Source organism: Emys orbicularis, chromosome 16 (genome assembly GCF_028017835.1).
Source record: "Emys orbicularis isolate rEmyOrb1 chromosome 16, rEmyOrb1.hap1, whole genome shotgun sequence".
Taxonomy (NCBI): domain Eukaryota; kingdom Metazoa; phylum Chordata; order Testudines; family Emydidae; genus Emys; species Emys orbicularis.
Genome location: NC_088698.1, coordinates 9,305,536 through 9,319,911, shown reverse-complemented (window position 1 = coordinate 9,319,911; position 14,376 = coordinate 9,305,536). Strand labels below are relative to the sequence as shown.

At 50.9% G+C, this 14,376-nt stretch overlaps 1 protein-coding gene across 1 annotated transcript in view; it reads left to right on the top strand.

Annotated features, from left to right (window-relative positions):
• KSR2 (kinase suppressor of ras 2) overlaps positions 1–14,376 on the top strand; it is a 277,818-nt gene that overhangs the window by 161,327 nt on the left and 102,115 nt on the right. The window contains exons 8-9 of the mRNA XM_065417851.1: positions 3,404–3,469; positions 6,165–6,291. Of these exons, the coding sequence (XP_065273923.1) occupies positions 3,404–3,469; positions 6,165–6,291 (193 nt within the window). The remainder of the gene's footprint in view (positions 1–3,403; positions 3,470–6,164; positions 6,292–14,376) is intronic.

The window sequence follows — 14,376 nt, the reverse complement described above, 5'->3', positions numbered from 1 at the left end:
GTCGCCTTGAGCTGCCTTTTCTCTTTTATGGCATCAGCAAAAGTCTTACAAGCTCATGTTTATCCGGGAAGCTCATTGTGCTGTAGAGGATCCAAACAAACATAAATTGCAATTAGGACGTGATTTAATGGAAATGGGCCGTTCTTCGGAGGCCACAAAGATGAGCAGGATTTAAAAGAATAGTGGGCCAGATTCTGATTTGTTATACCGCTCTGATTCTGGAGTAACCCTGCAGGAGTTACTCTGGATATCAAAGATATCATTTGCTTTTCTAAGGCTAGGGAATATGCCATGTCACTGCCTTGTAACTGAGTCAATGGTCACTTCTTAATGGTGACCACTTTTATGTTAATTAAATATCGAGTTAGTAAAATGAGGGGAGGTTTGACCTGGTGCAATACATGATAGCATTGCATAGTTAAAGTTGGATCCCAGTGTTCTGATAGTGATGTTGCCAAGTACTTTTTGTAACCTTTTTTTTTTTTTTTTTGGGTACACCTTTGTAATCCCTTGAGAATTAAACGCAATTCTCTGTTAATATTGTTCTGTCCAGCTTGACAAACTCTCACCCCTCCCCTGTTGTGTGCAATTGCGTTGAAATGGATCGTTCTGATTAACAGTGGCAGCTTCTCACTGGCAGAAATGGACACCCAGCAGAAGGAGGTTGGAGGGGCCTGGGTTAGAACAGAGAGGGTGGTGGGATTGGAACCCACTGCTTTAAACAGCAAGGGGGTCAGGGGGCATTGGCAAAGTGAGAGTAAACCAGAGGAGTGCAGACCTGTATCTCGGGATTGAAATGCACTAGGCGGGAGGCTGTGTCTGCTTCTGGGTCAGCCTCGTACGAGCACTTAGAAAAAATCACATTAATTGTGAATTTTAACAAAAAACTAAACACTAACAAACTACTCCAGTTCCTCACCTTTGCCTACCCAGCCAGCACTGGCTCTGTTCTTCCCTGTAAAGAAGCAGGTTACCAAACAAACAACTCCCCCTCTTCCCCAAAGCCTCAAATATCAAATTAATCCTTCGCTCTGCCTCTAGGAATCTTTGTATAATGAAATCTAACACACGAGGCTCCTGAATTTTCATTACCCAGCTCATTGACTTGTGGCCGCTTTTTGGATTTTTTTTTTTTTTTACTCCCTTGACCCTGTTTCTTTTATAATATTGTTTTTTCCTTTGCTTTCCATGCATGAGCACTGAGCGCTTATACAGCCCTGCTCTGCTCTGGCCCATTGGGGCAGAATGGGAGGCTGGGACGCTTACATTCTTAATTAGGACCAAGTGAAAAGGTTTTAGGGGCATAAGAGCCTGCTTATGTCTATATGTCTGAACCAGGGGTGAAGCCCTCAGTAGACTCATATTCCCGCCTGTGTTAAATAATAAAGGCTGCATAGAATATTAAATGAATCAATCATAGCTTGAAATGGTCTAATCATTTTTGTTAAATGTCCTGGTAATAAAGCCATAAGGAACATTGCAGCAGCAGAGAGAAATTGCAAAACAGAGGGAGGAAGAGCAGGGGGCTACCTAAATATTTCTCCTCTGCTGCCATATGCTTTAATTAAGTGCAACCCAGCATTAGCTCTGGATAATATTCAGTAGGAAATAGCAAAGAGCGGCTCTCTGCTCCCTTTGTCTCAGGCTGGATTGTCAGAAATGTCAGTTTCCACAGCTCTGAGCAGTAATGAGATTGCTGGGTTTTCCTAGTAGAGGAAGAAGGGTGCTTGGGCATCTCTTTCAGTTCACTATGCAGGATCACAGCAGTGAGCGAACAGAGAGACTCACTAGAGTGCCGGGTGGCTCTCCTTGCCAAGGCAGATTTAGTTCCCCTTTTTAACGAGCTCAGAATGCAAGCTGGGTTGGGCCAGATATGTTCTTGGGAAAGCCCATGGTGAAAAAAGTCCAGATGGTGGAGGAAACTCTGTGGGTGACTGGCTAGCTATCACTGCTACAGGGAGCTGGAAATGAGCCAATCCCCCCACATGGCACTAGGAGAGAGCGGCATTGGAAGGGATCACTATTTTGGGTGAGGGCTAAATCAAGGCTTTAACTGTTTGTGGCCTAGATCCCATGGAACTTTTCACAAAAGCAGGGAGGCAACCCTAACTGAGTTACATTCCTCCAGCCTAAATTCCGTGGTTACTTTAACCAGCTAAAGTTTCCCCCCATGATAACTTGGGTAGTCGGGTGCCTTTAGAAGCTCCCTCCTCCCCCCTCCCCCCAAAGGATTCACTTGACAGTTCAGGGGGATGGTCCGAGCCAAATATACGTCTGGGCGCTGGGTGTCAGTTACTAATGAAGGGGAGCTGGGAGCGTGAGCAGCAGCACGTTAACCTACCACGTTACAGGGGATCTCTGTAAAGGGGAGAATGGAAGTGTCCCAGAGCACATGGACCCCTAGCCGGGGAGCTAGCTTTGGAGACGGCGTTTGGGGATAGCTTAAAGGATGTGTTTTGCAGTTCGCTCATTTTTCAGCTCCTCCACCCCACGCCCCAAGTTGGTTGGGAGGGGGAAGGACAAATAGACCTTGTCTGAGTGGGGTCAGTAATCACAAGGTGATCCAGTTGCTTGGGCCCCGTGAAACTACTCTTTGGTTGTTAAGCAGACGACTGCATTTCCGTGATGGGCAAAATGATCCCATTGCAGTTCTCCCAAACCCGGGGCTATCTGAATGTGTTATTTTCCTCCAGGATGTTCTGATCGTCAGAGTTGTACTGTATCCCCCCGTTCAGAGTCAATAGGCATGATTCACCTGCATGGGACTGATGTGTTTTTTCATCTCCTGCATGGGTTCGGTGGGGGAGTATTGACTCCCAACAGCAAGCAGTGGCTATGCTGCAGCCGTCCTCTCCTGACGGCTCTCCTGGGGTCGGGAGTGGCTCCAACTCTGGCCATGGTCCCATAGGAGCAGGTGGACTCTGAGATTTGCTAAACCAGTGCATCTCCTAGGTGCCATGTCTCCTCTCTTCCCAGCCAGTGCCCCCTTGTTTCCGGGAGATGTACCTCCCACCGCCGCTACCTTCGGGAGGCCCTTTCTACCATCTGGGACCTGCAGCCCCAGTTCCACCTACTAGTACAGTGAATCTAGCCCCATCTTTGGATGAAAGTTGCCGAGGGGGGTGCATCTTTTGAAGTGACAGCTGCAGGATCTGGTGGAGCCAGCAGGATGCCGCCAAGCCCTGGTGCTTGCCCCACACTGTTGAGCAGACAACGCCGCACGAAACAAAAGCGACTTGGAAGTTAGCTCAAGTCACCACCATCCCGTCTGCAAAAATCATTTCTTTCTGCGTTAAGGTTCCCTTGTTCTCAGCAGGCCCGTGTGTGACAGTCCCGCCTCAACTCTGCCCAGGGACTGTGGTGGATCCGCCTTCACATTTGTTTTTATTGCTTCTTCTCTTAGGCTAAAGTGCCACAACAAATGCACCAAAGAGGCCCCGCCCTGTCACATACTGATCATCCACCGTGGAGGTAAGAACCCCTTTACTAGCTTTGGCTTCCTTGATGTTTTTGCCAGGTAAAAATTTTCAAAAGCGCCTAAGTGACTTAGGAGCCCGAATCCCCATTGACAGCCAATGGGACTTAGGCTCCTACATCACATAGGCACTTTTGAAAATGTTACCGACCATCTTTTCCACTTATAGGGAGACGAGCTGTCCGATGCGAGGCAGATTTGCATTCCAAACCACTTCCACCCACCCTCCCCCTGCCACCTTTTCTTTTCAGATTCCCCACAACGCGGGGTAAGTGCAACAGGTTTGAGCCTTTTGCTAACGTTGAAAGCTGGCCTGGGTGGAAGTTTGGGACCCTAGCTCTGTGGTGGCTCTGTTGATGCATGCGGGTCTCATTTCACGACATGAAACAGCAGCGTTAATGTCAGGCAGTGGCACATTCAGATGCTAATTGTGCTATTGAAATTGTCTGCTTTCGTCTCCTCCAGGAGCGCAGTTCATAAATATGAAAAGGAACGGGGCACATTTACAAGGCCAGAAGGGAGGCTTTGCACCAGGACGAGTTTTTTCTTTTCATTTGAATTCTGGCTACGTGTTCCCAGGGCAAAAGGGGGTGGGGGTGGTTTGAGATTACCTAGGGGGAATTAATGTAAATGAAAATAAATTGAAATTAAGATTCCAAAATATGCATATAATTTTAGCTCTAATAAGGCCGTTAGAGTATGTTAAATACCAACTGATTATTAAAAACATATTCATTGAGAATAACCCTTTTTGCACCTAACCATGGCTGTGCTCTGGAATCTAAAATTCAGAATGGGGCATCATCTAATTCAGAGGTGGTTCACTTCTTTTCACATGTGGGCTGCCCTGTAGCGCCCCCAGTGGTAGGGAAGAGACAGGACTCCACTGCTGTGAATATTAAGAGGATAGTTCTGTACTGTGGCTGTTTGACTGAAACAGACCCTATGGCTCTCTCTAGCTCCCAGACTGACTAATGGCCAATGCTGCCTAGCGTCTCCCAAAGTCCTGGCCTGGAGCAAGCAGTCTTGGAAGGGACTGATGATTACTCGCCCTGCCTCAGGGCTGCTTTGTAAACTTAACTGCCCTTCCAGTTGCTGGCTTTGCCCACTGTTTCTCATGCCAACTTTTCGGCAGGTTATTTCCTTGTTGATTCCTCTGTCCCCGTGAACTGTTGGCAGTAACAGAGAGCAGGGAAAAGCAGGTGACTGTGCTCATCTGGGCTGCAGGCATGAGAACTCCAGCATCACTGTCGAGCACTGTCCTGGGAGATATTAGACCCTGGGGCAGGGGGGCCGCGTGTAGTAGTAGCATCATAGCGGATGTGATAATTTGTCTCAATAATTCGTCATAAAATCCACCCCTGGGAAAACTACACCCAAGAGTCAAGTGGAAGTAGGGAAGGGCTGTCCTGCTCCCTGTGGGAAAGGGGAGAAGCTTCTAACATGGAGGCTATGGGGGCCATCGCAAAAATAGTCTGGGGAGGAGCAAGGAGGAAAGCATGCAGGCGTTGGGTAAGATTGGCGAAAAGGGGTCTGAGACGGTCCTGAAACGGGAGTGAGGTCCCCACGCTAGGGCTCATCGGAGCCAGGGCCCAATTGCCTGCTCAGCTAAGACATGGGGATGGATCCCGGAAACATGAGTGGTGGCAGGGCAGAAGTTTGCATCGGGATGAAGCTCAAGACAGAGGCCTCGAATATAGCCAGAGCCCATGCCATTTGTCTGCCTTGGCCACCCCTGGGGCATGTGCTAGTGGAGCAATGGGAGAGGGTGGAGTGATTCCGCAATCCACAAGGGCTAGTGCTCACAGCAGGAAAGCAAAAGAGTTTTAGCGGTCAGAGAATAAACACTTAAACTCCCCCTGACCTGGGGGTGGGGGGTGGGGTGGAGCGTGACCTTCCCAGGGAAGGCGGCATGCCGCGAGCCCATGAGAGGATGAGCAGAGCTTGAGCTCCTCCTTCCCTGCGGCTTAGAGAGCGCCCCTGCTACACATAGCAACAAGGCCCCGTTGTCTCACTGCTACAGATCAGGAGGCATTCGACTGAAACGAGTGGAAAACTGACGTAACGCAGAGAATCACACCACAGACGGGAAAGCGGGTCTAGTCATCATGGTGCAGAATAGCTAGTGGCGTGTGTTGTTCACAAATATTTACTCCTCGTTGGGTCAGGAGACGGTTCACATAAGCCACCTTCTGCGCTGATGATGTTAGCCATGTGATCAGAATAAACCAACTTGTTCCTCCTTGAGATGGGAGCCGCCGCCTTACAGGATGAAATTCACCCCTGGGCACTACGTAAATCCCACTTGAGCCCTTCGGCGTCGAGTCTGATTGGCTCCTCAGTGTGTTCTGATTGGCTGAGGAAGGTTCTAATTGTGGTGGGTGTGGGGAGGAGTGTAGATACAATCTGGCTTCAGCTGGCGCACTGTGTTCCAAATGTCCCAAGTCATTATGGTCCCACGGCGGGGAAATTGACAGTTTCAGGAGGAAGGTTAAGCTGTATAGCGAAGAGGTTACTTTGGGGTTTAGCTTAGGTATTGTTAGAAATTCAAGAAGCAGACCTGGATTGTCTTCCATGTGCAGGGCTCCTATGGAGAGCGACCTGCACTCAGACCTGAAGTTCTGTTTTGAAGCTTTGATGTCTCTCTCTCTCTCTTTTTTTTTTCAATTCCTTCCCCCATCTCCCTTCTTGATCCAGCAAGATTAGTCCGGACAGAATCTGTGCCGTGTGACATCAACAATCCTTTACGAAAGCCCCCCAGGTATTCCGACCTGCACGTCAGCCAGACCCTTCCCAAAACCAACAAAATCAGCAAGGTGAGGCATACCCTCCTCCTCCCAGTGGGCTGTGCAGTCCCTCAGAGCCCTTCTCCATGTTGGTACATTGTGACTTATGCACAGGAACAAATGCAAATGCGAATCCCAGGTAATGAGCGAGATGTCAATGGCTTCAAGACACGTGGGGACATGGGTGGGGTTCCTTACCCCTAGGGTGACCAGACAGCAAGTGTGAAAAATTGGAACAGGGAGTAGGGGGTAATAGGAGCCTATATAAGAAAAAGACCCCAAAATCGGGACTGTCCCTATAAAATCTGGACATCTGGTCACCCTATTTACCCCCTGCCTACCCTCTCCAAAAGGACCAGCAAGTAGTTGTGGTGGCTGGTGTCACCATCTGGTTATGATATCAGAGTCATGGTCAGAGGTGAAACTAAGCCGGTTCGGGCTGGTACGGCGTACCGGTGAGAAAGTGGCTGCCAGTTCGGGCCGGTACGGCGTGCCGGTGAGAAAGTGGCGGCCGGTTCGGGCCAGTACGGCGTGCCGGTGAGAAAGTGGCTGCCGGCTCGGGCCGGTACGACATTGCTGGTGAGAAAGTGGCGGCCGGTTCGGGATGGTACGACGTTGCTGGTGAGAAAGTGGCTGCCGGTTCAGGACGGTACGGCAGGCCTGTGAGAAAGTGGCTGCCGGTTCGGGCCGGTACGGCGTGCCAGTGAGAAAGTGGCGGCCGGTTCAGGATGGTACGGCGTACTGGTGAGAAAGTGGCGGCCGGTTTGGGCCAGAACGGCGTGCCGGTGAGAAAGTGGCTGCCGGTTCGGGCCGGCACGGCGTGCCGGTGAGAAAGTGGCTGCCGGCTTGGGCCGGTACGACGTTGCCGGTGAGAAAGTGGCTGCCGGTTCGGGCCGGTACGGCGTGCCAGTGAGAAAGTGGCGGCCGGTTCGGGATGGTACAGCGTACTGGTGAGAAAGTGGCGGCCGGTTTGGGCCAGAACGGCGTGCCGGTGAGAAAGTGGCTGCCGGTTCGGGCCGGCACGGCGTGCTGGTGAGAACGTGTCTGCCAGTTCGGGCCGGTACGGCGTGCCAGTGAGAAAGTGGCGGCCGGTTCGGGCCGGAACGGCAGGCCGATGAGAACGTGGCTGCCGGTTCGGGCTGGTACGGCGTGCCGGTGAGAAAGTGGCGGCCGGTTCGGGCCGGTACGGCGTGCCGGTGAGAAAGTGGCGGCCGGTTCGGGCCAGTACGGCGTGCCGGTGAGAAAGTGGCGGCCGGTTCGGGCCGGTACGGCGTGCCGGTGAGAAAGTGGCGGCCGGTTCGGGCCGGTACGGCGTGCCGGTGAGAAAGTGGTGGTCGGCTTGTGCCGGTGCACAGACAATGTTAAAGTGCTGTCACGGCAGTGCTTTAAGCACCGTACTGGCAGGACCACTGATGCGGGGGAGGCAAAAGGGGAAGCTGTCCCGGGGCCCGGCGATTGAAAAGCCCCGAGCCCTTTAAATCGCCGCCAGAGCCCTGGGCGGCATGGGTTGAAGGGCTGGTTGGGGGAGTCTGACCCCAGCCATGCTTCTCCTGCCCAGGGGTGAAAGTAACTTAAAGGACTTACCGGTACTCCGGAGTCCTTAAGAGGGGGCGGGGCCTCATCTGGAAGAGGCGTGGTCTCTACCGGAAGAGGCGGGGCCTTTAAATCCCCGGGGACTTTAAATCACCATTGGAGGGGGGCTCCCAGCTGCCGCCGCTACCCTGGGGCCCTGGCCTCTGGCGGAGCTTTAAAGGGCCCGGGGCTCCATTGCAGTAGCGGCAGCCGGGAGCCCCTGGACCTTTAAATCACTGCCAGTGCCCTGCCGCTGCTACCCCAGGGCTCCAGCAATGGGGCTCGGGTGGTGATTTAAAGGGCCCTGGAGGGTAGTGGCAGTGGGAGCCCCGAGCCCTTTAAATCGCCACCCGAGCCCTGCTGCCGGAGCCTGGGGTAGTGGCGGTGGGGCTCCGGCGGCAAGTTAAAGGGCCCAGGGTGGTAGTGGCTGCCGGAGCCCCAGGCCCTTTAAATAGCTGCCGGAGCCCCGCCGCCGCTACCCCAGGGCTCCGGGGACGATTGTTAGGGTTAGGGTCTGTAGCTGCGGCAGGAGCCCTGGGCCCTTTAAATCGCCGCCCGAGCCCCGCCGCCGCTTCCCCAGGGCTCTGGCAGCAGGGCTCTGGCGGCAATTTAAAGGGCCCAGGGCTCCAGCCACTGCTGGGAGCCCCAGGCCCTTTAAATTGCCTCCAGGGGAAGCCGATCTGCCCCAGTATGGCGCCCCGGCTCTTGCCGGAACACTGTACCAGGGCGTACTGGCTTACTTTCACCTCTGCTCCCACCTGAGGCCCCGCCCCTTCCGGGGGCCCAGAGCCACCCGCCCGCACCTTGCCAGGAGCCCAGCTGCCCTGCGTACTGATAAATCCTTTAGGTTACTTTCACCCCGGTCATGGTTACCGTAATCTGTTGGGATACTGCAGTTGGGGAAGTACGAAGCAGGCACAGACAAGCTGTTGAGAGACCACAGTCCTGCTTCTGTGCCAGTGATCTTAATTCGAAAGCATCAGGGATGAGAAATGCTGACTGGTGGCTAAGAAATACTGTCTCCAAGCAAGCTGCTTGTCAGAGTTTTCCAAGAGGCCTGGGCAGCTGTTTAAGTGTAGCCATAAACTGGGCATTAAAAGTTGCCAAGTGTGCAATCCTAGTGGGTCGGAGCGTGCGAAGTTACACAAGAACTGTTCAGCTCTTCACAGTAGGTCAGGACTCCTGAGACTCCTTAGACTGAGCAGAAATTGGCCCATGTAATTCACTCCAAAGTACATCCAAGCAAGCCCCCCGCCTTGAATTCAAGTGGATGCCAGGGGTGCAAGTGAGAGCAGAATTTGGCCCCAAATCTGTGGAATCTCACTCCTTATTACTGTTACTTAACCGGCCACTCTCTTGACTGGACCCAACTGTCATCTGCTGGGCCCTTTTGGGAAGGAAAACTGGTCTTGTGGGGCAAGCCCAGGACTCTGGGAGTCATGTGACCTATGTTTCTATTCCTTGTTCTATCACTAACTTGCGGTGTGACCTCGGGCAAGTCACTTAACCTCTCTCTGCCTTGGTTTCCCCATCCATAACATAGGAATGCTACTGATTTCCTACCTCCCAGGAGGGTTATGAAGCTTAATCCATTTGGATGGAAAGCGCCATAAAATTCAACATGCTGTTACTGTTTGGCTCCTTTTTAGTTCAGGGGCAAGAATTTCTTGACCTATTTTCCACAGGAAAAGCAGTGACTCCCTCTGTACTTCACCCTTACGGTGTATGGCTCAGTCCTCCTTCCATCAAAGTCCATGGGAGTGTTGCAGGTGGCCATTGTCTGCCTGGAAGCATCAGAAGTTAGTAGGTGTTAATCCTGTTGGGAAATGTTTGTGTGCTTTGCTGATGGAGGGCCCGTTTACATGTGGAATTATTGAGGAGGAGCTGTTCCTGAATAACTCCATAGCTGAACACCCTTCTTCTGGAATAAGTTGTTCTGGGACAGCGGGAACTCAGAGGCAAGTGGTGCATTGCCTTACCTGGGTATAAGGGAGGTGGGAGGAGCTGTCTAGAGAAGGACCTAGGGTACGGACTGTGCAGTCCTCATAGAGGAACCTTTGGAACTGCCAAGCCTGAGATTTCCCCTCGCCATCAGAAATACCCAGGAAAAGCTCTGACTATTACAGAGCACCCAATAGCACCAATTCCCAGGTGTGATTCTCTCTGGAAGGAATGTATTCACGATTGCTTCAGCACCAGGAGGGTGTTTGAAAGGGCAAGGGCATGTGACTAGTTTTAGGACCCAGTGGGTAGGTGCAGAGCTATTCTGCTGATTCACCTTGGCAGTTAGACCAGATGAGTCTCTGCAGCTCCACATCAGGGGTATAAAGGACTGAGCATCTCCACGAGACGAGAGAGCCAGAGGGAGGGACAGGATATCTGGCTTTAATAAACTCTTAAGTTTGCAAGTGCCTTAGGGCTCCAGTACTTTAGTTAAAACTGAAGGCAAATGCCAGGAAGTCTGTATCTTCATTAGGGGGAAAAACCCTGTTTTCTTAACTGGAGTTAGCTAAGCTAACACTTTAGGTCCAGTTTTCTTTTTGTTAACTCAGCCTGGTAACTCAGGTGAAAACTGCAGACTCCTTCGTCTTCCCTAGGATTTTACTTGGCATTAGCTAACCCATGATAAGAACTCACCTTTTTCTCCTAGCAGAGAAAAGGCCAAAGAAGCAATGACCTGGTGAGTGTGAGAACTCCAGCCAGGCACGAAGCCACAGTCATAAACCTGCCTATCTCAGCTCTGATGGGCTGCACTTACCTACCAAAGAATATGTCGTATGCACTCGCTGCTACATCTTCCTCTCTCCTGTCAGTGCTCCCTCTCCTCTCCGCTGCCCCATTGGATTCCTTCATCTCCTGGCCTCTCCTCTGTAGCGTTAAGGACTCTTAAGGACGGGCTCTTGGAGGTTGTGCTGTGAGTGCCACAACCAGTGCTGGCTGCACAGCATGAGGCTGACCTGCGTGAAGGTGAGGAGCTGCTGCTTATGCCTCGTTCAGTTCAGAAGCAAATGTTACCATACGACAGGCCTGCTGGAACACAGCGAGTCCTTGGGAACAGAGTGTGAAAGACGCACCGGTGAGCTGCCTGTTGAGTACAGCTGATCACAGCCTGCAAAGATCTCTGTAGGGCAACAAGGCTGGCTACCACACTTCATGCAGTAGTAATCATGTGTACTTACCGATCACCCAGACATGAGTGAGTTAAATCCTGCAACACTCCCATGTGGGATGGAAGTATCACCTCCTTTATTTTTCAGAGAGCAAAACGGATGTTGGGGCACACGGGTTACGTTTACAAATGCTGGTTCACTTGAGGCGCTTTGGTTCTGGGGTGCCTAACACGAGACACCGTGGGCCTGACTTTCAGAAGAGCTGGGCCCCTGCAGCTCCCAGTGACTGGGATGTGCAGCACTTTTGCAAAACAGGCTCCAGGAATCTGACGCTGCACATGTGAAAATCGGGAACGCTTCTGCAAATGTAAGGGCTAAGTGACTTGCGCGAGAGGAGTGAGTGGCATCGCCAGGCGAGGAGCCCAGGAGTCCTGAATCCCTGAGATCTTTCTCCCTTAGAACATGAAATGGACAAAGCATTGGGAAAGAATGAGCCAGTGTTGACCATGGATGTCTTACCTTTATTATAGCTCCCTCCTCGCTACCCTGCATTTACTGCTACGGATGTCACTTCCCCGTGAAAGGGCAGAGGGGAAAGTGAGCTTTCCCCGGGCTATTCAGCTGGGAGTTGAGCTTTGGTGAAGTGTCTTCCATCTGAGGATCTCAATCAGTAATTGAGCTTCCCAACAAGTGTCTGAACTGCCATTAGCCTCTAGGAAACTAGGGCATGGAGATCAGTGACTTGCCCAAGTCCATGGAATGAGTCCGAGTCGGGCCTACAGCCCAGATTGCCTGACCCCTGTTGCGCTGCGGTAACTAGTAGGCTACACTGCCGCTCTGGCTGTAGAATCTGATTATTCCTGACTATCTTATGTGGCTTTAAAGGAGAGGCTCCAAATCCTGCCTCTTTGATCTGAAGAATAAACTTGTTGAGGCCAGGGCCAGATCCTGCTCCCCTCTAAGTCAGCAGCAAAACAGCCATGAGTGGTCCTCGCATTCTGAAACTCTCCCAGCTGGTTTCTTAGGGGCCCTGCACCTTCCCGTTTGGGCTGCGTGGTGGCATTGCCTGCGGATGCCAATGAGGATCATTCCCCTGTCTGCCATGGAAACATGGTTACTTTAGAGTGTGTGCGTGGCGGGGGGGGGGGAGGGGGGCCTGGCAGACTTTCCTCTTTGCAACAGCACCTTCCAGTTTGCTCAATGGTCTGTTCAGCCATCTGCTGGGGCAAAACTTCGCAGATGGCTCTTTGGGTTTCCAGGCACGTCTGCTTCTCCAAAACACCAAGGGACTGATCTATATTTCAACAAATCTGGTAGAAACTGAATAGAAACCTGTTTAGGGGGTTGTAAACCAATGAATCATAAAGAGCTGCGCTAATTGAAGAAGCAGGCACGGGCCCTATACAATAAGCGGCGATGCTAAGACCGCTTCTCTAATGAGGTCAGTAGTTACGCTGCAGAGCAGACACTGCAAACACAAAATGTATTGGGCTCTTTCTTTTAAACGCTTTCCCCCTACTGTTGCTCTATGTCTTCTTTATTTCTTAGGAAAGATACAGACTTTTTTACAGTCTCTGGTCCAAATTTTGCTCTGTTACCCCGGTGTAAATCTGGAGTAGTTTCATTGGCCTCAAGCGTTACTCCAGATTTGCACCGGTGTAACGGAAAGCAGCACTTGGCTCACCACCTTTCCACCCTCCCTGTCAGAGCTGCTGTATGTGAACGCCAGTAAGCTCGGGCTGAGATTAGCCGGGACATAGAGTATCTAACACTGCACCTGTTGGGTTTCCAGTGTGTTTGCCATCAGGGGAAAGGCAGTGTTTGTCAATGTTATTTGCTTTAACAGCTTAAAAATAAAACGGAATGAGTGCTTTCGAAATAGCTTGTGTCCCACCAGTTCTGCTTGTAACTCTCCAGAGGCAACAAATCTAACCTGAATTTCTGTGCTCTCCAGGCTGTCCAAAACTTTAGTAAAAAATATTAAAAAATAAAACCTACAGAAGCACAACAACTTGATCATGTTCCTGCAGGGTCCATGGAAGCTGATAAGGCCAGACCTAACCATGCACCTTGCTGGTTCTTTCTCCTGCTCTGTGATAGTAATAGTAATGGTGCTCAGATTTATTCTGGATTAAATCTGACAGAGCCTGTTGAGTCCAGCTCTGTCTAATAGGGAACTTAGAAGCCTCAACAAGTGATGGGTCAGGTAGCATATGGCTTTTCATTCATTCTGAATGGCAAATTTCAAAATCTTGCTGGCTGGCTGTGTCCATACCTAGACGTTTAAAGGCCTGATTTTCAGAGATGCTGAGCACCTTTGCAAATCAGTCAATAAGGGGTCTTCGGCACACCTTTCCTCACGACTCTGCTGTTCCAGTGACTGTTGGATACTGGATGATTCTCTCTGGGATGCAGCCTCTAAACCTGTGGCTCTTAGAAAATTCCAAATGGTAAAATTACCTGATTTTCTTAGGGTGCAAATGATTTCTGTGGGTCCCCAAGAGACAGCAAACCCATATGGGAGCTTACAAGTAAAAAAAGCTACAGAGTCCTTTCAGTGAATTGTCATTTTGGGCCCATCATACTTTATCTTAATAGAGGTCATCATGGGAAGCAGGCTGGGCAGAGGGTAGGGCGCTATACTAGGACTCAGGTGACCAGGGTTCTCTTCCTGGCTCTGCTACTAGCCTGCTAGTTGATGTGGTGCAAACTACTTCACCTCTTTTGTGCCTCAGTTTCCCCGTCTATAAAATGGGTATAATGATGCCCATCATGTAAAGCACTTTCAGAACTATGGATGAATCATTATATATGTATTTTACTTTGCCTTTGCCACTCATAAAATCACATCAGCCATAGCCAGCTTGTAAAATTAAATAGAATATTTCCCATTAGGCCAAGTAATAGCTTCTATTTTGACACCTACTTCTATTAAAAAAATAGTCCCCCAATCTCCTATTGTCTTACCACCCCACTTCAGCCCAGCCTCCTGCGCCAGTTAATGGTGGTGATGCTTGTTTTCAGTATGAATGTGACTGTAAGCTCCGTGGGGCAGGGATCTCCTCTTTTATATCTCTAAAGCTCCTTAGCACCAATGGTGCTATATAAATAAGAGCACAAATCTTCATTTCTACTTGCTCCCAGAGCTGACTTGGAAAAACCCTCAGGACGAGGTGCTGTAAATAAAAATATAGCACTGCGTTCCCTGAAATGTTACATTCACGTTGGCTTGTTTGAGCCCCTCTTGGTGACCTGCTTGTGACCAGGGCCGGCTCTAGGCACTAGCGTTCCAAGCACATGCTTGGGGCGGCACGTCTCAAGGGGCGGCACTCCAGCTTTTTTTTTTTTTTTTTTTTTGCTTCGGCAGCGGCACTCCGTCCCCCCAACCTGGAGCCGGCCCTGCTTGTGACTCTGGCCAAGATTTTCATAGTGA